Here is a 24,950-nt window from a genome sequence, read left to right on the forward strand (position 1 = left end):
GTTACAGAGAGGTGTGGGTATAAGCACAGTCAGGGGTACTGTAACCCTGTTTGCTGTGGATTTTAAGTTCATCTTAGGCAACGTCCTCACTTAATGTGTTTCGTTTGAAAACGCATAGTTTTCTCTCCGTTTTGGTCTCCCGTCCACACTGAGACAGCGTTTTCCTCGAAGGAAAATGCAGCATTTTGAAAACGCTCTGGAAAATGAATACAATTGAAGACGGTGCTTTTGCATCGCAGTGTGGACAGCGAAAATGGAGACTTTCAAAAACGATGATGCATTTTTGTCATGTGATGCAGTCATGTGACCAATTAAACAAAGATAGTGGAGGGTATTATACAGCAGTTGTTTTGTTTGCTCTCAATTTTGACAGCCCTAGTTTGTACATGCTTCAGATAGTTTTTCTTCAAATTCTTTAATCCTCACTCACTAGTGTGGACGCGGAACGTTTTCAGACGAAAACGCTGTTTTCAAATCTATCCGGGCTAGGGTGGATGTAGCCTTAGAGTTTGGTCCTCTGCTTTGAAGTGCCATTATTTACACTTTCAGTAGTTACACAGCTGTGACACTGAGTATGCAGATTCCGAGGCAGTTGGTTTTAAAATAGGCAGAAAGATACGCTTGGTCATTTTAATCAGAGTAACTACATTTCTATAAAAAAGAAATGCACGATAAGCATGAAAGGGAAGCAAAAAGGCCTTGTTGTTTTTTCTAATCTGCTGACCCTTAAAACTAATGCTCTTTAATTTATGTTGGTGAATAGTAGTTTCTCAAAACTACTTTACGCCTTAATAGAAATGTAGAAAACTGCTACTAACTCGTCTTTTCGCATGTGTTGTACTAAACCTTGAAATATTCATCAATTCAGTCTAGAGTTGTGCGATGTGAGTTGTTTGTTCTTTTCAGTGAAGTGGAAATTGACCTCCACTTGAGTTCACTGTGGATGAGCTGAGTCAACAGAGCAAACTGATAAAATGAAAACAAAACGCTATGTAACATTTAAATGTTGCTCATCATCATTTTTCATGCGAAGTCTTTCTTAATGGCTTAGTCTTCTTACAAGGAGAACTTTTTAAAATTACAATTTAGAAACATTTGTCTGTATTTGTAAGTATTGCCTTACAGTCAAGGTCATTATTGTAGCGCAGAGAAAGTTTTATCATCATTATGACGATTTCTGGCAAGCTTCACAACTGTCTTAAGAAATCTGAACCATTCCGTATTATTCTGCACCACTAGTATATATCATTTTTACCAGAAGTTGGAGTGCATCAGTAGTTTTCTGTGTTACACTTGCACCACATAATATTTCCAGATTAGTGTTAGTGATGGGCCATTCATTACTAATAAATGAAAAAAGTGCATTTTCTAGTTAGAGGGGTCGTCATCTGTTGTTTCAGAAATAGGAGAAGATGAGAAGAATAGCTTTGAATGGCACTGAAGATGCATTGTTGTCAGTAGGTTGTTTTTTGTGACCCACGTGTGTCCTGTTTATCTTCACGAGTGGAACTTGTCCTTGTTCTCAGCTTCCTGGAGGCCTGGTTGGGGTCCACAGCATTGCTGTGTAACAAGGCTCTATGAGAACACTTCCTTTTGTCAAACAGAGGTACTGCTCGCCTGAGGTCATCAGGGATTTACCCTCAGTGCATTGTAAACATTTGGCAAGATAAGGTCATTGTTTTTTCTCTTGTGAGGTATAAAAGCTGCCTCTTGTTGAATTGTTTCCTTTATTTTCCTTGAATTAATGTTTTCTCCAGTCTGGTGTATCGATTACTATGCAGAATATGAAATTGTATCCATCTAACGCAGTGGCATTCCTTTACCAGTTTAATATATGTTGTTTATGCTGGGCAACATGCAAGTAGAGAGAAAAAAAATCTAAACAAATCAGCATGCAAGGCTGCCCGATTAAAGAAAAAATCATACCCATGATTGCTTAGTATTATGTTTAACACAGTAACTCTTGTTTCAAGGAGCCTCACAATGGACAAAAGTTTTTCTGAATTGGTTTTACCTTTCTTGTTTATCAAAAGTCAACAAAGCAACAATGTAATTCTTTTATCTCAGTAATCTTGTTTTTTATTTTGTTTATTTTTTGTAATTCAATTGTAATGGCATACAAATTTTGATTAAATAGACAGTCTTGCCAGCATGTAAATGACACATTAAGTAAATAATTTGCAGTCACAGCTAAAATACATATTGTGAATATTTCACCCTGCCCTCTAACTGAAGTGCTACCTTTGTTTAGGTGCCTTCCTCTTTGTTGGCCCTGATATTTGCAGTGACCAGACCTGCTCTTGTGGACAGGAATGGTGGAAAGTGGAACGCGAAATCCCTCTGTATATTAGTTAATTGCAGTGACGAGCCATCACTAATCTAATGAGCTGCTGTTCCTGATCGCGTCACGTCCCCTCTTCTCTCTGCACTCTGAAAGAGTCGGGGTAATTGTGGACCTCAGTTGCTGATGAATGATGAGTTTGTTTCACACAATAAAAGCAGCGGGGGTTGGGACATGCAGAATAAGTGGGTCAGTATGCTGCAAGAGAGGGGATGCAAGGCTGACCCCTGTGAAAGAAGGGTGGGGGGCTGCTTTGTGTCTCAACTTAAAAGCTACATTGTGTTTTTGATGAGATGAAATGTATGGAATTTTATCTAGGCTGAAAAACGTTGGTTTTATTGTTTTATGTAAATTAGCCACCGCTTATTTAACCAGCATTAGCACCATTCTTAATGTTCTGTAACTAAAGATATGTACTCATTGGGAACTAGACATGTGCTAGTATGTGAAAAATGCAGAAAGATGAGGTGTGGTGAGTAGAGATTAGGGTTCGTTTCCAGGAATGCCAGGGTTAGAGTGGGGAATGTGCACCCTGTAGACCTCCTCTTTACTCAGCTCCAGCTTTGTTATAGTGTACCTGCTCCGATCTGCGGGAGAGGTTCAGATATTTTCATTTATTCCTCTTCAGGGTGCTGCAGTTGCTTCTCCGTCACTACAGTGCTCCATATTTTCAGTGTTAGAGGCTTTAAAAGGTCTCAGCCCTTCCTAACTGTAAAGACAGAGCCTTGTGCTTATCGCATCATTTCCAGCTCTTGTTATGTTTCACCTACAGATCCAAACCACAGTGTGTAACACAGCCAGATTGTTATCACGCTCTCATCTCTAACCTCAATCCCAAATGCTGTATTCTTCATTTCCTAACTCCACAGTTTCCACACAACACTCCACAGTGATCTCATGTGGACCTAAATGCAGTTCATTTTCTGGCCTGTACTCTATCTCAGCCTGCCTCTTCAGTAATCTCTGCCAGTGTGTGAACTGAAGTCTCTCTGTCTGATCATCAAACTTGTGTAGCTCAGAGAAGAGTTCCCCCTCAGGCTTGTTTTGAAAGTAAAGACTTCAGCATGAGTCTGTGTGTTTGATGATAGCTCTGTATTTCCCAGCGTAGCTTTGGGAGCTGATTTACCAGGCGACTGGGAAGAAGAGGCATGAGATGCAGGACAGCAAGCAAGGAAGGAAATGATTATCTTGACAGAGATGGCGAGGAATTAGCAGTTTATATCTTGTTGAAATATTAGGCGATTTACTTCTTGGTCTTCAAAGAGCTGTGGTGATAACTTTATAGATTGATGACTTTAAAAGCTATGAAAACCAGGAACTAAATACCCTGCAGCTCACTCAGGTGTTCAGTTCAGAAAATGTTGCAGCACAGCTAAACATGGGTCAGGTTTGTGTAAAACTAGGCAGTGGCCTGGATTTTTGTATTTATTGTTTTTGCAGGAGCCCAATCTGCCAAAACATCTCACAGAAGTCAAGTAAAACACTCATCTCCTGTTGAGATGTGCAGAGATGTTTGTTGTTCTGCTTTCTGTTTGGTTTGGCCACAAAGAGAGGAATCTGAACCTGTTTCATACTTTTGCATCTTGTATTTGGATTAATGCCAGCAGGCTGCTTCGCCACATGAAATTAAATGTGATAGTAAATTGATGTGTGGGCTGAGGTCTCTGCGTTTGTTGTAAATTCTCTGGATTGACTTGTTGTGTGGGATGTGTATTATAGGTGTTTCTTTTCTCACTCATAGCTCTATTTCATTTCTGTCAACTTTGGCCTGAAAAAACTAGAATATATGCAGTTTTCTGGTCTCTTTCTGTTTCTGCTCAGCATTTGATTGAACTTTATTCTGGACTGTGATACCTGATTTTACTGACACTCTGTGGTCTGTGAGTGAACAAACAGTGTTACCACTGTTTGTTAAAGGCTTTGTAATTTATTTATTTATTAAAAAGTGGTTCAGAATGCTTTACTTCAGCTGTACTTTGTCTTGCTTTGAATTTTCCTTAAATAAGAAACATCAGTGCCTCTTATAGAACTTATTTGGTGCCATTTTGTCTGGTTGTTACGTCCTTGCAAAGGGGCCTTGCAAAGGGGCCTTGCACAGAGACTGTTTTAAAAGCTGGTTTCCACTCACATTTCTCTGAGGACAAGACTATATTTGATTACGCTTTTACCCAAGGAGATTTTAGTACTTCTCAGGTTTCACATTTTAATTTGTACTTCAATCCTTTCTTTCATTAGTACATGACAGGTCTCCTGTTGCAGTTAACCTTAGTTTCGGGTGTCTGTCAGGTATCTGTTTTTTAAATTAAAGATAGCTGTTGTGTTTGTAATACATACTTTGAGTAGTTGAACCAAATCACAGCTTCTGCACTCCCCGAATAAGTTTTTCAAGTTTAATTTCCTGATATCAGGGTTAAGTTCAGATAATCTGACATCATGCAGAAAAGGCGGTGAGCTCTACATGACCTTGGGCAGTTTTATTTTCTTAAGTCATGTGTGTGTAGTAGTTCCTTTCCAACAAGGACCGCAAAGAACTCCATCTATCTAGCTGTCAAAAACTTAAACTCCACAGTGACAAGAACAGGATTAGTTAGAATAAGCAAGTGACATGCCGATAAATGCAAATAACACATCAAACACTCCCTCTGGTGTTTTGTGCACTGACAATGTATAAAAGACTTCCTGTAGCCTTTAGTGCTTATTTTAGCAGATTTGCATACCTTTGACCTCTGTTTTGACTAAAGTTGGGAAGGTAAGAAATGTTAATATATTCTATTGCAAATTCATCTAAAGGGAAAGCCAAAAATGTTTTGGTCACTGCTCCATCTGACTTAGCTTCCTGTCTTGAATCAGTTGTTGTACCTGCACAGATGGAGATGGAGGAGGTGATAATTTTTGAATGGTGAATTCTTAGCTGAGGCCCAAGCTGTTTTTACATATTATATATGTAATGCATTTCTTTTAAAATGTGTTAATATTATTTTAAAAAGCACTATGTGGCTCAAATGGCTGCTCTAACAGGTGCTTTTCAGTAGGGCTGGTGGTTATGCAAAGAGTAAAACCAAGAAAAGCATGCTAAATATCATGCAGTACAAGTGTATCCGAAGAACACTACTCTCTGTCTTCTTGTAAAATTATTTTTGTGTTCTTTGGAAGGAAAAAAAAAGTCTTTATCAAAGTCTCACCTTGATGAAAACAGTCTTTCAGTAGTGTTCTTTGTATATACTTGTACTACCTGAATAGGTTTTCTTGGATTTTGTTCTTTGTACATCTATTAATCATTATAATTATAATCTTGAAGTTGCAGAAAAGAAACCCCCGAATGAAAACAAAACCCACAAAGAACAACACCAGGAATCAGGAAGGGGGAGAAAGGATGACATTTTAGCAGCTCCCTGTGTGGAAAATGTCTTTATTTGGAGAAGCTTCCTTTCTATCTGTTTACTGTAAATCTAATATTTAAAAATAACATGTACCTTGAATGTATTAGAGTTGCATTTTGGATTTGTTTACTTGTTGCCCAAGCATTTTAGGTGAAAGTTAATGTACTAAATAATCCATTATATCCAATGAAATAATCTTAAATTCATCTGTGATGTATAGAAGTTACTCTGACATGATCAGCACTTTAGCTGTTTGAGGATTTCACTCTTTACTCTTTTTCTGAAGTTTGTTAATAGGTCGGTAGGAAAAGCTAAGCCAAGATTTCACTGTAGCAAACGACCTTTCTAAGTATTCGCTTCGCTTGAGCATTGGAGTTGCTTCAAAGACTGCACAAAGTTAGTTAATGTGCAACTCTAGGTAAACAGTTAGAGTACACATGAGGTCCCAAGTCAATCTTTGAGTTTAGGGTAGAAGGACAAGTGTAACAGCAGTATAATCTTAATACGTATTCTTCTTTGATATTTCACTAATACACTGAAGTCAGCTTGTGTTGTTGGTCACAAGTTGAAGTGGTGATAAATGAATATAATAAATAGACAAAATAAACAAATAATAGCTGATAAAGTGAGGTTTCTTTAGTACTAATCCTTCAGTGATTGCTGGGTAAACTTTAATACTGCTTTAACAAATTATTAACTTTTTGTACTAGTGAAAAGCAAGAGAATTAAGGCAGTAAAACCCTGAAGAAATTTAAAATTCAGTATTTCTCTAAGAGCCAAATAAAAAAAGATTTTTCTATTAGCAGTATGAACACTTAAGTTCACAGGTGTTCCTGATATTGTGAGATAAATGTGTTATAGTGCAGGTCTATTAAAGTCACTTAAAATAAATTAACGATGCAGATGGGAAACTTTTCATTAAAAACTGACTAATCGTGTCACTGCATCCCCTCCCACTTCTTCCCACAGACAGCAGAAGGGTCTCTCTCCTTCTGGCTGGGTGGCTTTGCTCTTGTTTTTAACACGTGACCCAATGTGGGAAGTGGGACATGCAGAAATGGAGCACAGACACCATCATGCCACACGTTATTCCTTTATTACTGTAGTTACAGCTTTGTTTATTGCCCTCAACACAATCACACTTTAATCAGTAATTTAATCGGTAAATCCACATTTATTATAGAGTTTAATCTTCCTAGAAAGTGGTCATAAAGATGGTTACCAGCATTTGTTGTCTATAAAACTGATTTGTCAGCTTTTTAATTAGTTTTCAGCATTTGGAGGGCTGCTGTAACACAATTTGACACAGAACATCTGATCATCTCAAACATTTTAGCCTAAACTTACACAAAAAACTGAGTATTTATTTATTCAACCAGATGCCAGTTTATGGAAGCACATCAAGCGAAAAATGTAATGGAATTTGATAAAGATACATCCACCCTGCAAAGAATGGGAACTATTATCATTTACATTATGTGGATAGGTGGCTAGGGAGGCAGGTAGATGAATCCTTGTGAGCCAAAAGCTAAGTTGCTCTTAAATGTTAAGTTTCAGATGGTACATGCAACCAAAGATTTAACTAAAACCAGTAGACCAAGTCTCAGTACAATATAAATAACAAAGCCATGGCAGTAGAGTCCAAGGCAGAAGCTGGAAATAGCACTATATGTCATATTTCCTGAGACAGGTGTTGATTCAACTTGGCCACTTTTGAGGCTGCAGTTTGTGCTGGTGAGAAATTGTATTATGTTATAAAAAGCAAATTCCTTTTCTTTTCTTTTTTTTTTTTTATAAAATCTGCAGATGTTTTTTGTGGTTCATCCATCTATCCAGGCTTCCATTCATGTTCTTGGTGTTTATCCAGTTGGGGATCATAGGGTTGCTGGAGCTTATCCCGACTGTCATACGGTGAAAGGCGGGATACACCCTGGACAGGCTTGCAAAGCCAATGCATAGTCATAGTGGCCAATTTAAACTTGCCAAGTAATCTAACAGACATGTCTGGACTGTGGGAGGCAGCTAGGGTACCTGGCAGGAACCTTTGCAGGTATGTGGAGAACATAGAAACACTCCACCCAAAGGCTCAGGCGGCTGGTTGATTCAAATCCAGAACCTTCTTGCTCTTCTCGTCTGACCAAACTAAATTATCCAGTGAGTGGGTGATGAGGGCGGTTATGTTGTGACAGCGGAAAACAGGTCTGACTGGCCTGAAACTGGGAGGCACCCATCGCGTATTTAATACAGGACGTGCCTCTTTGTACACACGGTGATGACAAGATGTGCTAACCAACAAGCACCTTTTATATCAGTCATGAAAGGGCATTCAGGAGGTGACTAGGCATTTAAAACTTTTTAAAAAAAATTGTAAATAAATTGTCTGACAATTTACAAAAGGAAACTTTTCCGCGTTGCAGTTAAAATCTACTAACAGTTTGTTTCCTTATCTTTTTCAAAGATTAGATTAGGTTAGATTAGATTTTTACATGACACTCTTTCTGTGATTATGCTGCTTCTGTGGAAGGTGTTTGTAGCTCTTCAGTAAGAAAGTGCCAGAGAATGAATAACCAGTTTTTGGTTTCATTGTTTGCTTTCTTACATTTTTACCTTTCATCTGTCTCACCAGCTAGATCACATTTTCAATCAGTTGGTTCTTAAACACAGAAGGCCTTGTGTGCTTTTGTGCATTAGTACACTCACACATACAAACACACCTGAAGTGTCATACTTGGATATCAGCTGAGTGTGTGATGCATAACAAAGACCTGCACAGAAAGACCCGTATGATTGTACTATCGCAGTCCTTTCGCATATTTTCCCACCTTGAGCATTTCTTTTATGTATTTAATGTTTCACCACTTTCACCTCTGTCATATATTAAAATGGTGACAAATCGAGTTTACAGATTTTGTTCTGTAATTTTGTGTTCACGGCCATACATGCGTACATACCTCGCTGTACTGAGGCTGTAAACTACTAAACCAGTTTCCTTACATTCCACCTCCATACCAAAAAACATTTTTGTTTCCAAACAAACCTTTACAAGCCTGTTGCCTGCTGACGTTATTCAGTAGAAGGGTGTAAGCGCAACTGAAACCTGTTATCTGTTGTGTGGTTCTACTGTAGTCAGTTTTCTTTGTTTCTGTCTCCTCGCGCACTGACATATATATCTGGGTGTCTCCCATTTCTTCTCTTCTGCACAGCACTCCACCCTGTGGATGGATATTAATAACAATTTCTTTACTACTACTAGGGCTGCCACAAACGATTATTTTGATAGTCGACTAGTCACCGATTATTTATGCGATTAGTCGACTAATCAGATCATCATCCACTGGACGTAAAACTACAGCTTATTGCACCAGCAGCATCTGCTCTTATATAACTATCATTAGCTTACAGCTTTAAGCTTTTAAGGTGCTAACTAAAAATAAAGACAAGATGATAGTTTATTCAATTTTAATGAAATTTGCAGATTGTTTCGGTAAAGTTTAATAAACTCCTTGCTATCTAAAATATAACAGGACACCGGAGTATATTCTCCAGCATCTCACACTTCTGATAATCAGCTGTCTGCTTGTCGTTTATTCCAAACCGATTTACTCAGGAACAAATAAAATACAAAAAAAAAAAAGCCAAACAGCAACATTTTTAATTTATCTAAGTGACTCATATATATTTAACCTGAGTCGCGAAAGACGGCGGTGAGTTTGAAAACAATTTGCCGGGAGTCCGGTGTTCTCACGGCGCTAGTGACCTAGCCCCCGGCTAGCTATCGAGCTAGTGGGTAACGGACGTCTCCGAAAACGTCGGAGCACTTTTGAAAATATGTGGTGTCCTGATAAACTGAGCCGATATTTGAGGTTTACACAGCTACATTCTCGCCTGAAAATATGTTAAACGTTTATTTTGTGACCCAGAAAGAATAATAAGAGTAATATTAAAACTAACTAGCTACCGCCATTGTTGGAAACTAAGCTGGGCCGCGCTATGAATTCTGGGACACAGCTGCTTCTTCTTCTTCGGGGTTTAACGGCAGCTGGCATCCTTGTACATGCTGTGCTGCCATCTTCTGTTTCAGTCCGTTATTACACTCTTAAATCCTGCTATTATTCCTGCGTCTTTTGCGATCTAAAAAGCTTCAAAGCTTCAAAGCTTCAAACGACGCGTCGACTATTAAATCAGTCGTCGACGATTTTGATAGTCGACGTAATCGTGACTAGTCGACAAATCGTGGCAGCCCTAACTACTACATTATTGATTTTGCTTTCATCCTCTTGGACAAAACACTGGCATACATGTGTTTTCCCATCTGTACAACAGTTTTATCTTTGAGTCTGAACACAGTTTACCAACACAATACAAAACGACTTGCACACGAGTTGATGTGCGAGATGTGCTCTAGCTCCACTTCCAAGAGTTTGACATCATTGTTTTTCAGCTGTCAGAAAAACATGCTGGCATTGATTAAAGAAATTTACAATCTTGAAGGCATATGATTCAAGGGAATTGAAAAATTTGGAATACGTTTTCAGCTAGAGCTTGTTTTTGACTAGTGTCATTACTCCACCCTGAAATGTAGGAGTTAAAGGATTTGCATTAGTAGATTTGGGCATAAGGCAAATTCAAAGGACTGGTGCACCTGAAACTTCATCTGTGTTACAACTGCAGACATATACCACACAACAGTCTGTATTAATACCTGGTAGTAGTGTAGTGCTAACCCAGCAGGCTAGCATAACAGGTCTGCAATGCTAGCCTGCTGACCCTCAATCAGCAGAAGCTAATAAAAGCTCAGATTTAGTTACCTCCAATTGTGGTTTATTATAAGGTGTAAGAGAATTACAGGAAGGCCACTGGGGGACTGAGTATTACAAATGGCTTCTGTTATGAGGTATTTGAGTTGGTCTCAAATGTTCCATCATGCCTCATTATTCCACTTTCTGTTGAGTGTCACAGACTGCTGCTTCCTTTGTACTGAAGCCTTGTGTTTTGTTCTGATCTGCAGAGCAGCGCCACAGTGGTGCAAGAGAAGGCAGAAGTGGAGGCAGCCAAGGGTGTAGCAGAGGGCCAAGCAGGACGTCTGACTCAAGAAGTCGAGAGACTCCGCAGACGGGCGCAGGAGCTGGAAAATGAGGTGGCCAAACTAAACCGAATTATTGACGAAGCCAAGCTGCAGGAGAGCAGGCTGGGGGATAAAGTTGGTCGACTGGAGGTAAGGGGTGGAGTTCCAGAGTCTCAACTATTATTAGTTTTGTTCTACACAGTCACTTGTAGCATCATTATATGTATACTAAATGACAGTCTCATATGCAACAATGTCCATTTAACAGAGAGAGAAAAAGCAACTTGAAGAATCTCTATCTGAAATTACGGAGCAAGAAGAGGAGATGTCACGTGCAAACAGAGCTTTGACCATCCGACTTGAGGATGTGCAAGTAAGATTAGTAACACTTCACTGTGTTAGATAATACAGTTGCAAATGCACAACTTGACACATTTGTTATTGTGTCATTCTGCAGAGAAACTTCACCAAACTCAGCAATGAACACAACGATTTGGAGGAGAGGTTTCAAGAAGAGAGAAATCAGAAGGAGCAGTTAAAGAGCATGAAGAATGACATAGAGGATGAAAGGAGGCTGCTGGATCGTACAGTGGAAAAACTTCAGAAGGAGGTGAGTCTCTGAGTGTTTGTTTATTCACTAATTCACTTATTCACTCTGATCTGAATGAATTTCACACCGAATGTCTGCTTTTGTTATGCAGAGAATAGAATTTTAGGTTATGCAAACAAGATGGAGGCCGTGTGCTTATTCAGTTTGACCTTTGTTACAAAAATTCTTTTCCAGACTCATTACTAAAGCAGAGTAACCAAGAAAACTTTGATAAAAAAAACTTTTATTTAGAAGAGCGATGTTGACTCATTCTTAACATGCAGTCCTCATCAAATTACTTAATCTTAGCGATGGATATCCCTAGTATAGTCATCTCAGGCACATGATTAATAGCTAAAAACCATAGTTTTGAAGAGTGAATGAAGTGATGGGCTGCATCAGGGCCCAGTATTAGATTAAGGTGGATTATTATGAACTGTGAGTCATCTAAAGCTACCTTGAGGGTTCAATAATAAAAGGTGTATAAAGGGTCCTGTTTAAAGGAAGCTTTCCAGAAGAACATTATTTTTTTGAGATGGTTCATGTTATATAATAACTCTATAAAAGGAGTCCAGTCCAATGTGCAAACAAATGATAAAATACTATCAAACTTGCATCTGAACCACATCATTATCTTTAAAATTCCCTACTTTTTCATAACATCTTGCTTTCTTTTGCCTCTTCCGTCCCTGTCACCACACCTTCAGATGAATGACATCGTGGAGGCATCCCAGTCGTCCACTCGCGAGCTTCAGGAGCAGATTGATATTTATAAGGAGAAGAACCGCCGGGAGCTGGCCGAGCTGCAGAAGCTTCTCAAAGAGCGAGGACAGGAGTTGGAGAAGTACCTGGTGACTACCAAAACCCTACAAAATGAGGTAAACACAATAAGAAGAAATGACACAGTGGCCAGATCAAGGCTGTTATCAGTCAGCCTATCTGAGCAATTCCATGCAGACCAGCACATTATGAGCTATTGTTCTGAGTCAGCCAGTTTGAGCACTCCTACCAACATCAATCTTTACTTTCAGAGAGTGATGTCAGCACTTAGGTATTTCTGCTCCCCGCTGCCCTTTCAAACCCAAAGCATAATATTAAAGTGAAAGAATTTAGCCAATTCAAGTAATAGAAAAGCTCTGTTTGTGTGTGACCCCTTGGCATTGTTTTTAGTCGTGCAGTTTATCATTGTCAGCTCTTTGGAATGTGAAGAATGTTTTTGATGAAAAAGAATCATTTATGTTGAAATGAGCTTGCCTTAAGTTGTTTCATTTATACATAAAATATTTATTTATGGAGGTAGGGCAGTTAAGATTTTCTTTTTGGTGACCTCTGAAACAGTTTGGTCCTGGAGAAATGTCACAATGTGTGATGCAAAAACTGTGTATAGCATCAGTGAGTAATGCAGATAATGATACATAGATCACTGGGCTAAGATTTTGTGTTTTATCTGCAATTCTGGTAGATCATTTGTGTGAGACACATTGTGTGTAAAGTTATGATTATCAGGGCCAGCAAAATCGCTAGCCCGATCGCTAGATTGAATTTGGTCGCCCGACCGGAGATATCACTAGCTCTGGGATGTCACGCTAGCGATTTCGCGAGCCCTGCTTATATAACTGATTAGCAGTGAGTTTAAACCTTTTGAGAGAATAAAAATTTGACACTTTCTTGTATTAGTGAATGTGTGGAAAAAGTGTAAACACAGCAAAAAGAATACTCAGTGGTACCATGTAGAGGTAATGAAATCTAGTTCTGGAAAGTGAATATTGTTTTTGTTGTTTGCTTTAGTAACATTCACAGGGTTCTGTACACATTTCTCCTGACTGCACAGTGAGGTAGAACTTGTTGGAACTAATGTGCCAGTACAGGAAGAAAAGATGATGACTGTAAACAATGCTGATTTCAAAAATGGCTGTTTGCTAATAGGTCTTGAGGTAGGAAATGTATTAAACATGCTTGCTAGTCCTTAAGGATACACTCAGTGTCCCAGAGCTCTAATGCTGTAAACAAAGCAGTGCCTGTTTATAATGAAAACTCCACGGGTACCTTTAAAAAGAGGTATTGGCAGACTCTGCCTTAATTTTTTTTCTTGAAACCACAAGAGGCTGCCTTTCAAAAAAAAAGAAGAAAAAAGACAGGCCTTTTTATGTGAACTGTTCTCTGAAACCTGTAGTCATTAGTTGCAGGCTTTTTTCACATGTATAATAGGCCAGCCTTTAGTTTTACTGATTTGCTGATCTGGGCAAACATGGAGCTCTACATTGCATGTCTGTCTGTATGTACAATGTGGTTGTGAACAGAGTTCATTTGTCAAGATAAGGTCAGTGTCCAGGCTTTTCCTTTTTTTTTCTGTCAGCATCCATGCTATGATATCTTTATCCTGCTGGTGCACAGGAAGAGGAGGATGTTAGCGCTGTGAAATCATTGTTGTGAAAGTTGTGCTGGCTGATTCACATCCTCCTCCTCCACTTACCTTTCCCAAGAAATTCAGTGCTCTGGGCCCTGTTTCAGAAAGCCGGTTTAGTGCAAACTCTGAGTAAGTATACCCTGAGTTAACGAAAACTCTGGGTTTTCGGTTTCACAAAGCGAGTTTAGATTAATTCTGAGTGAGTTACTATGACGACACACTCCGTGAAGCTAACCTGCCCCCTAGCAGGTTTACTTCAACTAACCCTGACCTTCTCCGCCTCTTTGTCGGAAACCTGACTGTAGGAAGTGTCAGACATGGCGTGCCCCTTCCTTGAAGAGCCAGTAGATGTTGAAGCCCAAATTCTCCGCAGAGCTCTCCGCCGGGAGAGAGTGATTAGAGCGCGTTCGGACATTTTATCATTTCCTGATGATTTTCTGTGTGAACGTTACCGTTTTTCAGCACAATCTATAATTTATTTGAATAACATCCTCAGGCCTAATATTGCTCATGTGACACATCGCGGACATGCTCTCAGTTCTGTACATATTATTTGTATTGCACTTCGGTTTTTTGCAAACGGGAGCTTTCTGTATAATATTGGTGACGCTGAGCACGTTTCCAAGGCTACCGTCTTTCGGGCAGTCAGGAATGTTACAGTTGCACTGAAACGTCTCCTGTACTCGTTTGTGGTGTTCCCCGGTCATAGACCCACAAGATTTATCAAAGAGGGATTCCACAAAATTGCAGGTATCAGGATGAACAAAACTTAATTTATGATGTGGTGATACTTGAACTACTACTTAAATTTCACATTTATTCTCACGGTTCCCAGGCGTGATTGGCTGTATAGATGGCACTCACATTCCAATCATTGCTCCTTCAGTAAATGAAGGAGACTATGTGAACAGGAAGTCTTTCCACAGCATTAATGTACAGGTACATAGTTCCCTGTAGCATTTCAAACTAACAAATTATTTCATTATAGTAATGGATGCTAATTTGTGTTCTCTGCACTGTGAAGATCATATGTGATGCTGCCAACATTATCACAAATGTGGATGCCAACTGCTCAGCCTCTGTGAGTGGTGGTGGTGGAGGACCCCCACCTGTTTTTCGGGCCTCCGCTTTTTTTTTCTGTTGGCTATAACGGGTCACATTTGAGCATACAGAGTAAGCAAATATGTACTTGTAATGTGCTCAGATAATTTCAATAAGTGCTTACAGAGGGGAAATTAATGTAGCCTCTAACTGCAATTGATTTACATCGGACAAACAGACCAAGCACTATGGCTCATAATACAATTACACCTTACCTGTTTGGACTATATTTTTATATTTCATTTTTACTTGCTGCCAGGAACGTTTGGGGCCTGTTGGGTTGCACCTGCGCTCAAATCACGTCACAAAATAAAATGTATAAAATACAAAATAAAATATAATAAAATAATGTGTTATATGGGTGGAAATCCCTAGATCAATGTTTAAATTAACACTCACGCATTGACTCTGTCGGCTATGTTTTGCCATGCATGCTCCCTTTCTTTTGCAGCTGATGCTGTGTTACTTTTTTCCCCCAAAATTTGCATGTTATCGGCATATGCTGCCATCAGAATTTCGGCCTCAAGCGCTGTAAAATACATTGACCGCGCCTTCTTTCCCTCCGTCTCCATGGTGACTCGCTTAATCTGTGCTCCACTAATCAGGGCTTTATGTATCCTCGTGCGTGCGCTTAACTTGGGGTTAAAGCAACTCCGCGTTGACTGAACTAATTGTTATCAGCCTTTCTGAAACCGAATATTCCGAGTTGGACAGTTCGGGGTTACTCAACCCTGAGTATCGTTTTTCACTCTGAGTTTTCTAAACCGGCTTCCTGAAATAGGGCCCTGGACTGCTTCATTTAGTCCACATTTTCCAGCTGTTCTCAAACGTTCCAATAGTCCTCTACCATATGAAGTGTAGGCTACATACATCCACCTTCTTTACTTGAATTATCGAGTGAGCATCTTGTACGTATAAATCTCTTTTTACAAGCCGACTATGAAGACGGCCTGAAGTTAGAGGTTTTACTCCACAGATTTTGTAATCGCATAAATTTAAAAATAAGATCCAATAAAAGATGCACAACTATCCAGTTATACTTCTAACAGTGCAGTGCCGTACTTAAAGTATTGCTCAGATCATTACATGAATAACCACATAACAATTTTACACTAATGGGCAAATATCTGTTGTGGGAGTAAAAAGAGGGCAGATGATGAATTTCCAGTCTTAGCATTAAGCAGTGAGGGCAGTTTTCCAGCTGTGAGGGGCACTGCAGCTGAGGGAAACACTTACTGTGCTGGATGCATTAGTCACCCAGGGGAGTGTATATTATATCATATTAATACTATCGCTAAACAGCAACTAACTGTTGCTCATCACTTCAGCACTAACACTTGATAAGATTAGAGTTGATGCTGAAAAAGATAATGTCACTATTTTAAAAGTGCTCAAATGTTCAAGGACCAGAAATAAAATGTATGTCATAAGATCATAGTGAAATATATAAATGTTTCTGGTTTTAGTTGTTGCGCCGGGAGGAGGAAGTGCGACAGTCTCAGAGGGAGCGAGATGAGGCCTTGGTCAAGGAGAATACGCTAGAGAAAAGAGTTCGTGATCTTGAAGCTGAGGCTGAGAAAAACGCCTTGTCTAAAGAGGAAAAATCCAGACACGTCAAACTCATGGAGGTACACAAGCTACTAATGACTGCTTTGTTACATTATTGCAAAAGACCAGAAGTATCCTTTCAACATTTTTTATTTTAAAAGTTTTTTTAAAGGCAAATCTTAATTTCGCACAATTTTGTATGAAGATTTACAGAGAGCAGTGATGGCAAAACACACTCTTCATAAAGATGTAACTGCTTCACTTTGTAGGAGAGGATTGCTCAGCTGGAAATGAACCTTGAAGAGGAGCGTCAAAGTGGAGACAATCTGATGGACAGGATAGACCGAGGAAGAGAGCAGGTGAAACACACTCAACACGTTTTCATCATCAGTGTTCACCTGTCCATACACACACAGACGTGTCTCTGTTTTATGTCAGCCTGTAAATGAGTTCTAGATCTCCTGTCACTTTGTCTTCCATTTCTAACATCATGATTGCAACCACTAATCTCTAAATGAAAAGGGACATTTGACCTCCATATAACAGCTTCGGGTCTCAGATGTGTCCTTAAAGAGTTGATGTGTGTGATTCTTGTGCAGGTTCATGGGTTTTTTCAAGTGTCTGTGTCTTTACATGTAATATCAGTACTCAAAAATTCTCTCTTTCTTTCTGGTCTGGATAAAGTGGATGGGTTATTGCTTTGTAAGATGATATTGCATAATCATTCAGGTTGGCAGCTCACCAGCATGGTCTAGGAGTGTCTATCCAATTTTCATGCATCAGCCACAAAAGACCCTTCTTAATGCACCGCCTGAGCCAAAATATGCAAGTTGCCAAATGTCTCAAGTTTTCAGGTTGTGGAGTGCACTTGGAAATTATGCTTCAGTAACTTTGGCTTGAGAACAAATCTCATTCTTGTGCTAGAAGTCAGATTTTCTTTTTTCTGTCCTTGCAAGCAAACGCTCCAGTTTTCCTTCCACTGTGATAAAACTGCTGACAGAGACACTGTGAAGTAAGATTTAGATAAATTGCATGTACTTTTAACACTTGTTTGTCCATAGGGGAGATCTTAATAATCAGAGGGAGGAAGCTGGCTCTGGAGTTTAAAAAATACCACAAAACTATGGAGCCACAGATAGTTCTTTTTTTTTTCCCTTTCTTTTTTTAACAACTATTGGGGCCAAAGGCGGGCTTTTAAGATTTGGCTTTGGGACAAATTCCCTTCACGTATTTTGAAGTTGTAACCAAAATTTTAAATAAAGTGAGCAGCGACATCAAGAGAGCCCCAGTGCAATTCATTAGAGTATTTAAACCTGCATAAATGGTCCCCCCTTTTAAAAAATCTTTGCAGAGAGGAAAGAGTGGCATTGTGACAAAGTGGCATTGGTTCAGCATGAGGCTGAGGTCGGTTGTCAAGGCAACACTCGAGCTTTGTGCGACAAGAGTGGAATAGGTTGAGTGCCAGCAGAGAGTGTGTGTGTGTGTGTGTGTGTGTGTGTGTGTGTGTGCGTTCGTGCGTGCGGGTATGTGCTGGTGCATGTGCTCAAATGTCTGTGGGGAGGAGAGAGAGGTGGGTGAAGGGCTATGGGGTGGAGGGCTGGTGCGGTTGCAGCAGAGGCAGCAGGAAGAACACCTGCGTCTCTCCTGGCACCAGGTGCTCCTCTCCTGTCTAAATGAGAGTAATCTCCCCTCTACTCTCCTGCCGTCTCTCACAAAGCAGATTAGTTTCGCTGTATGTTCCAGTCTGCTGATTCAGCTCCCTCAAGCACTGTGCTGGGTGCACCAGTTATAGGGGCCATCGTTCATCAGAGCAGCCCACTGTCACCCACTAATTGGCATAAAATATCACCAATTCTCAGCTCCTCTCACAAAGAGCCATCACTGCTGTATTGATTAGTTTTCATTCGCCCCTTTTCTTTTGAACTAGGTTATCACTGAACAGTCAGGCCTCTCTGAGTCGATCCAATATCCACTGAGGTGATGTGTGATGACAGAAGTACTGAAGGAATAGTTTTAGAAATTGTGCTAATCGCTGTTTTCTTCAGTGTCAGATGATATTATCTGTACAGGTCTTATATCTGTGTTTGTAAGATCTAATAATATCAGCATTAAACACAGAAACAATACAAGTTGAATTTATTCATCATATTGATTCATTTACAAACAACTCTTTCTTTAAAAAAAAAATCATATATATGTGTCACAGACTGAGATTCATTAAAGTTTGTTCATTGTGGCAAGATTTATTTATATATATATATATATATATATATATATATATATATATATATATATATATATATATATATATATATATATTTATTTATTTATTTTTATTTCTGCATACAAACAATTTAGAAGAGTTTTTAGCACTCAAGCTGCTGTCAGACAGTGCTGCTGAACAGGGAGTAAGGATGTGCTCATGGACTCATCACAGCCACCAGACTACTGTCAAAAAACAGTCATCTTACTTTAACTCTCAGTCAGATGTTCTAAAGTCTCACACCCAGTACTGTGTTCTCTGAGGTACCATTAGTGCTTTTGTGGATTGAGTTTGATGGATTTACACAGGATTCATAACTTATGACATATTTTTTAAACAAAAAGGCCTTTCCACATAAAGGGTGCATGACTTGCAAACCTCTGTCTTTGCTAACCTCTTAACAACCTTCTGCAATGTTTGTTAAAGGTTTATTCACACATAGTTACAACAATGGCGAGAGTGCCACAGTAATAGTGATATTTGCCATACAAGCATTTACCTGCATTTTTAGCAACAACGGTTGGCATCATACACCCTGCTGAATTAAGTGAAAACGACACATTTATTTGTTTAAATCTCTTACTCCTTGTGATCCCATCATCACAAGAGTGTGTGAGTGTGTGTGCTGCAGCTGCCCCGCCCCTGAGGCTCAGAAAGTGAGATCGCTCTACTCAATTGGGAACACGAAAAATGCATCATAGACAAATGTTTTAATCTTATTGCAAATTAGGAACAGCTGATGAGATAAAACATCATTATGTGTGTGTTATTGCTGTTTAGGGCATTCTCTGGTGAGCTGAGCAACTCACAAAGATACATAAGAGATGTGAACAGTCCTAATTTTGTGTGCAGCTATTTGTCATTTCTGTCTGCCTGCAGTTAAAATGTTTCTAGGTCCACCCGAATAAGGTTCAGGTAACAACTTTTACCAAAAAGTTACCATAATGCTGATTTAAAGCTGGCAGGTTTGAAAGGGGCTTTAGCTTAGCATAAAAACTGAACATGGTTGAAATGGTGAATCTGTGTCCAGCATCTCAACCCTTGGCTATATTACTAAAATTCTCGATACAAACAAAACTACTTTGTTCGAATGGTTAAAATAAGTGTTGGAGGGGGATTTTGTCTCCAGGGGACAAATCCAGGATCAATGTTTCCTTTTGCTGTTGTTTTCCGTAAGTTAAGTTGCCTTGCTGTTGCTTTTGGCTTTATATTTAAGTTAATCCTCGCTTATCAACTTGTTAAACACTAATACCTTCTGTACTATCTGAAAGCCCACACAGACATATTCTTTACAGCAGTGTATCTCAGATGACGTGGGTTTGGCTCAAGGGGAGCCCAGGTGTGCCATGGGATTTGTGGCAGCCAAATATTAGTTGAGCTGCACTAAAAATGAGTGACGTATAAATTTACCATAATGGCACACATCAGAGTTAGAGAGGAAGATGCAATTTTTGATGATGTGAAACTTATCACCAAGTTGTAGAGTAACCCACACAACACCTCTTAAAGGAAAACAAACTGACAGAAGAAACTAATGCTCGATGTCAGGTTAGAGCAACAAGTTGCCAAGCAAGCTGAAGAGGCACCTGGAAACCAGACAATCCTTTAAACAGAAACTCTGCTTTATTCGAAGATCACCAGATCACAATGAAGAGTAGCAGGTCTGTTGGATTGAGTGAAAGTGTCTGATAACGAGAAGGTGTGAATGCAGTGGAGCTTATTGCAAAGCAAAAAATATGCCTTTATCGGTCAGTAATATCAGGGGATTTGATGATATTTCAGATGAAACAGAGGCCATTCTGTGTTTCTATGAATACAGGACGTTTTGACTCTTGCGTCATACTGTCAGCTACCTGTGGGGTTTTTGGTTTGTCTTTTTTTTGTACTACAACCTTGTGTCTCTGACAGTTTGGCATCACAATCACAATAAAAGGGTGGAATGCAGTCAAGCAAGGAAATCCTGCTCACCAATTAAGCAGAGCTCACACAGCATTAACTTTTCTATTGTTTAGCATTTTGGCTCAGTAGGTGTTACGTGGGTTTCTGCTGTGAGTCAGTGTCTGATCATAACTATTGTCAGACTGTGTGGGACTGTAGCGATGACAGTGTCTGGACTCGGCTTGACAGGTGGAGCAGATGAGGAATGAACTCCTGCAGGAGAGGGCTAGCAGACAGGACCTGGAGTGTGACAAGATTGCTCTGGAGAGACAGGTACACACTCCTGTCTGGAGGATAACAGCTACAGACTCAGTCCAAAACACACACTCATTTCATTTGTCTTTTCATCACATTCATTTGATTTGTCCATTTCCATCATTTTATTATCTGTACACAGACATGATTATGGTATAAACATACATTTGTCAAACACATCAGTGGTTTTCTCTCCCTGCCCTCTCTAGAATAAGGATCTGAAGGCCAGAGTGAGTCATCTAGAAGGCTCCCAGAAGTCCAACAGAGAGGGCCAGGTACCTCAGCTGGAGGAACGCATACATGAGCTGGAGGAGAGGCTGGAGGCGGAGGAGAGGTGAGATGGGAACTCCAACTGGGAATAGAGCTGAGGGGTGCTGTGGTTGAGGTGATGTAAGAGGAAACGGTGAGAGTTTAGTTTAAAGCTTCAGATGAAAGTTTATACCTGAACACATGGATTTAGGACACAGAGTCAGAAAGTTGGAGCTTATCTAAATGTATAGTTTAGTTTGCACTGGGAGATCGTCAGACTCTGTGTGATCAAACATATTAAAGAATTTGATCAGCTTGTAGGTCTTTGCGTCATAAAATGTACGCTGGTCTGAATTATTAGCTCATGTTTATGTTTAGTGATGCATCGCCTGTGTTTCAGGGAGCGCGCTAACATGCAGCTGGTGAACCGCAGGCTGGAGAGGAAGGTAAAAGAGATGGTGATGCAAGTTGAGGAAGAACAGCAATCAATGCAAGATCAAAAGGACCAAGTATGTAACCCTTACCTTCATGCCCACTCTAACAGTCATTAAACTCTCTTTGCTCTGACTTAGACAAATGTCAAGACTAATAATTTATCAGGCAAATAAAAAAAAAAGAAAAAGAAAATACAATTTGATCTTAATAGAACTCTTTTAACTCTAGACATGTTTTTCTTTTCCCCCTTCATGAAGTTAAATCTGCGTCTGAAGGCACTGAAGAGACAGATGGACGAGGCCGAGGAGGAGATAGACCGACTTGAGCACAGCAAGAAGAAGCTGCAGAGAGACTTCGATGAGCAGCAGGAGGCCAACGAGCAGCTCCAGAGTCAGCTCAAAGCTCTGCGAAGCGAGTTGAGGTAAAAGCACAAACTCAGGAGGCTGAGCTTGGAGGTCTTTTTGGGCTCCTTCCTGCATGTTGATGTGCCTTTGGGCAAGAGTAGAGTGCTTAAAATACTTAGACTGCACACGCTCTACATAAATATCAGACCATTTACCATTATTGTATCTGAAATGAATTAGATTACAGTTACTAATTAAATAATTATGCCACTTGAGTTAAGTTGGTGGGCTCCTGCAGGTCATTGAAGGGTCTTAGAAAGTCAGAAATTAAAATCTGATGTAGGAATTTAATTTGTAGATGGTCAGGTTATGTTTGCTTATTTTTTAAAGACCTACAGTAACAATGGTGAACACTCCTGTTAAAAATGAAGTTTGTGTTTGTACAAGTCAGAGGTGTGTTTCAGGCAGTTTTTTCTGCTCTCAGATCTTTATGATGTCACACAGAGATGCATAATGTAATAATCTCACAGAAGCTCCACCTTGTCCCTGTTCAAACCTTTAGTTTATGAGGTGCAAGGAGGAGGAGCTCACACTCAGGATGGATTTAGGGCCTGCAAATAATGCAGAGCTGCTCTAGTAATGTCAAAGAACACACACATTATAACAAGAACACTCTTAATAGTTTTGTTTGTTTTTGTTTGTTCAGACGCAAGAACTCGCCTGCTTCGCTGCTCAGCAATCTGGATGACGACGAAGACGATGACATCAGCACCGATGGGGAGACGTACTTCAGCTCTTCCTCGGGGTACAAGCGCTCTTCGAGTCAGGACAACCTCTTATCGACCTTTTCTTTATAAACAAACTCTGAGGCTGGAAGTAAAGCTGCTTTATGTGCAACACTGTCACACCAAACGGCTGGAGAGCTGTGCCATGTGCTCCTGTAAACACTGAGCTGTGAATATTAAGACTTTCCAGCTAGGTGAGATAAATAAAATCCTCACTTCAGCAGCTTCAACGTCCATGAATTCACTCAGTATTATTAGAGCAGCTCTTTGATTAATTGGTGAAATCACAAAGGCAATGATGTTTTGTCCTGTCCAGTGAAAATTTTTGTAAATACGGTTTTAAAATGTTCATTTTATATTCCTGCGTTAAGCCCCATCTTCCAACATTTTTCTTTCTACTCTGAGTGGATCTTCCTTTAATGGGTTAAACATGCTTGTCAATGATTATTCCAGCATTGAATGCATTGTAAACAAATGAAACCTGTAATGTCTTTGTAACCGATATCCAGTTTTGACCCCTTCCTTTTTAATCTAATAGGTCACATTTACACACAGTATCTGAATATACATTTTATTTTTTATCATTGAGTTAAATGCAAAATATTTCCTTTTTTTATTTTTTTTATTTTTATTTTTATTTTAATGATTGGAAATCAAGGGTATATGAAGTGAAATGTGCCAGGATGTTTTTTTTAAGTTATTTGTAGCTATAAATACAAAATCTCCTCTCAGTAAGAGGTTTTGTGTTTGTGTTTGTGTTTTTGTTTTTGTTTTTGTTTTTTTTGTTTTTTAGGGAACAGTAAATGAGGGACTTTGTACACATTCATTTTTATACAGTTTTATATAATCTAATGAGCAGTAAAATTACAAGTTTGTAATCACCATTCATCATGCAGGTTTCTTTTGATATTAGTGACATCACAGTGTTACTCACACATCTTCTGGAAGATGCTTTTCTGTCTTAACGTGATTTTTCTAGCATCTCCGAACAAAGCTGCACACATTAAAGCTGTTTTATACTGGAAACGTTTTGATTTAAAACATGTTTAAACTCTTACCTGTCTGTGATGAGCTGTGCCCGCTGTGTACATCAGCAGTGCCTGTAAGGACCACGTGAGGACCTTATGGGTCCTCCTTGGACCGAATCAGGGAATTTCTTCAGATAAACTGACAATCAATATTTTGCTGCACTGTGATGATTTGCACTCTGTGAGTTGGAGAGTGGATGAGCGAGACAAATTCCTGCCACTACCTCTCTGTACACTTAAATCCTGCTGAGGCTAAAATAAACTTCATTTCAGTTACTCTCACCTGTTTTTTGCTTGGTGCAGACCTCCTGACAACTATTCCTCTCAAGACTTTCTTTCTTTTAGACATTTTTTTTTAAAGAATATTTTGTGCATCATGTTCTTTTTAAGTTTAAGTTTCTAGTTCAAACTTCTCCCCCTCCTTTCAGTCTAAGTGCACTCGAGGGTTCAGATATGGAAATTGGGCTGGTCTTCACTGTGCCATAGCTGTGGTGGTGAATGTTTCTAGGTTTTATATTTCACACAGAAACTTGCCCCGTTTGTTTAAAAAGTATACTGTCATCTTGCACAATGAAGCTTAAAAAAAAAACCCATTTTAGATACTAGCTGAAGGAAAAGAATAAAAAAACTGTGCAGTTTACAATAAAGTGCCACATGTGCTTAGTAAGGGCCTGATACTGTGGGGTGAAAAAATTTACATGTACAACAGTGATAACACAATGCAAGCAAGTAGTGCAAATTGCATCCATAAATGATATCTACACTGTAAAATGTTTGAGAAGAGGAGCATTTAATACTCCAGAATAAATGCGTTTCTAAGAATAGGAAGGTTTTGGCAGCACCTTCATTCTGTTTTAACCATTCTCTTGTAGATCTTCTGCTGTTCTTGGGATCATTGTCCTGTTGCATGACCTGATTTCAGTCAGGCTTTGTCTGCTGGACAGATGGCCTCACATGGAGCTCATGGTCCGCTCTGACTGTACGGTGTCCAGGTCCCATGACTACAAAACGAGTCCAAATCATCACCCTTCCACCACCGTGCTTGACGGCTATTATTGAGGTGTTTGTGCTGATATATTGTGTTTAGTTTCTCTTTGGTCTCATCTGTCCAGAGGTTTTCTGGTTTGTTCAAATTTAACTTTGCAAACATAAGCTGTGCTATGTTCTTTTTAAGAGAAGAGGCTTTCTCCAAGCAACCGTTCCAAACAAGCCATCTTTTTCC

General features: G+C 39.5%; 1 protein-coding gene across 2 annotated transcripts in view; it reads left to right on the forward strand.

The window, feature by feature from the left end:
* The window catches only part of cgnl1 (cingulin-like 1), a 35,049-nt gene extending 11,045 nt beyond the window's left edge, over positions 1-24,004 (forward strand). For both annotated transcript variants that reach the window (XM_082531858.1, XM_082531859.1), the window contains exons 9-19: positions 10,730-10,936; positions 11,055-11,159; positions 11,244-11,396; positions 12,083-12,253; positions 16,350-16,511; positions 16,701-16,790; positions 20,822-20,905; positions 21,097-21,221; positions 21,537-21,645; positions 21,829-21,992; positions 22,622-24,004. In XM_082531858.1, the coding sequence (XP_082387984.1) occupies positions 10,730-10,936; positions 11,055-11,159; positions 11,244-11,396; positions 12,083-12,253; positions 16,350-16,511; positions 16,701-16,790; positions 20,822-20,905; positions 21,097-21,221; positions 21,537-21,645; positions 21,829-21,992; positions 22,622-22,772 (1,521 nt within the window). In that variant the 3' untranslated portion in view covers positions 22,773-24,004. The remainder of the gene's footprint in view (positions 1-10,729; positions 10,937-11,054; positions 11,160-11,243; positions 11,397-12,082; positions 12,254-16,349; positions 16,512-16,700; positions 16,791-20,821; positions 20,906-21,096; positions 21,222-21,536; positions 21,646-21,828; positions 21,993-22,621) is intronic.
* The last annotated feature ends 946 nt before the right edge of the window (positions 24,005-24,950 follow it).

This window comes from Aulonocara stuartgranti, assembly GCF_965226115.1.
Source record: "Aulonocara stuartgranti genome assembly, chromosome: 1".
NCBI classification, from domain to species: Eukaryota; Metazoa; Chordata; class Actinopteri; order Cichliformes; family Cichlidae; genus Aulonocara; species Aulonocara stuartgranti.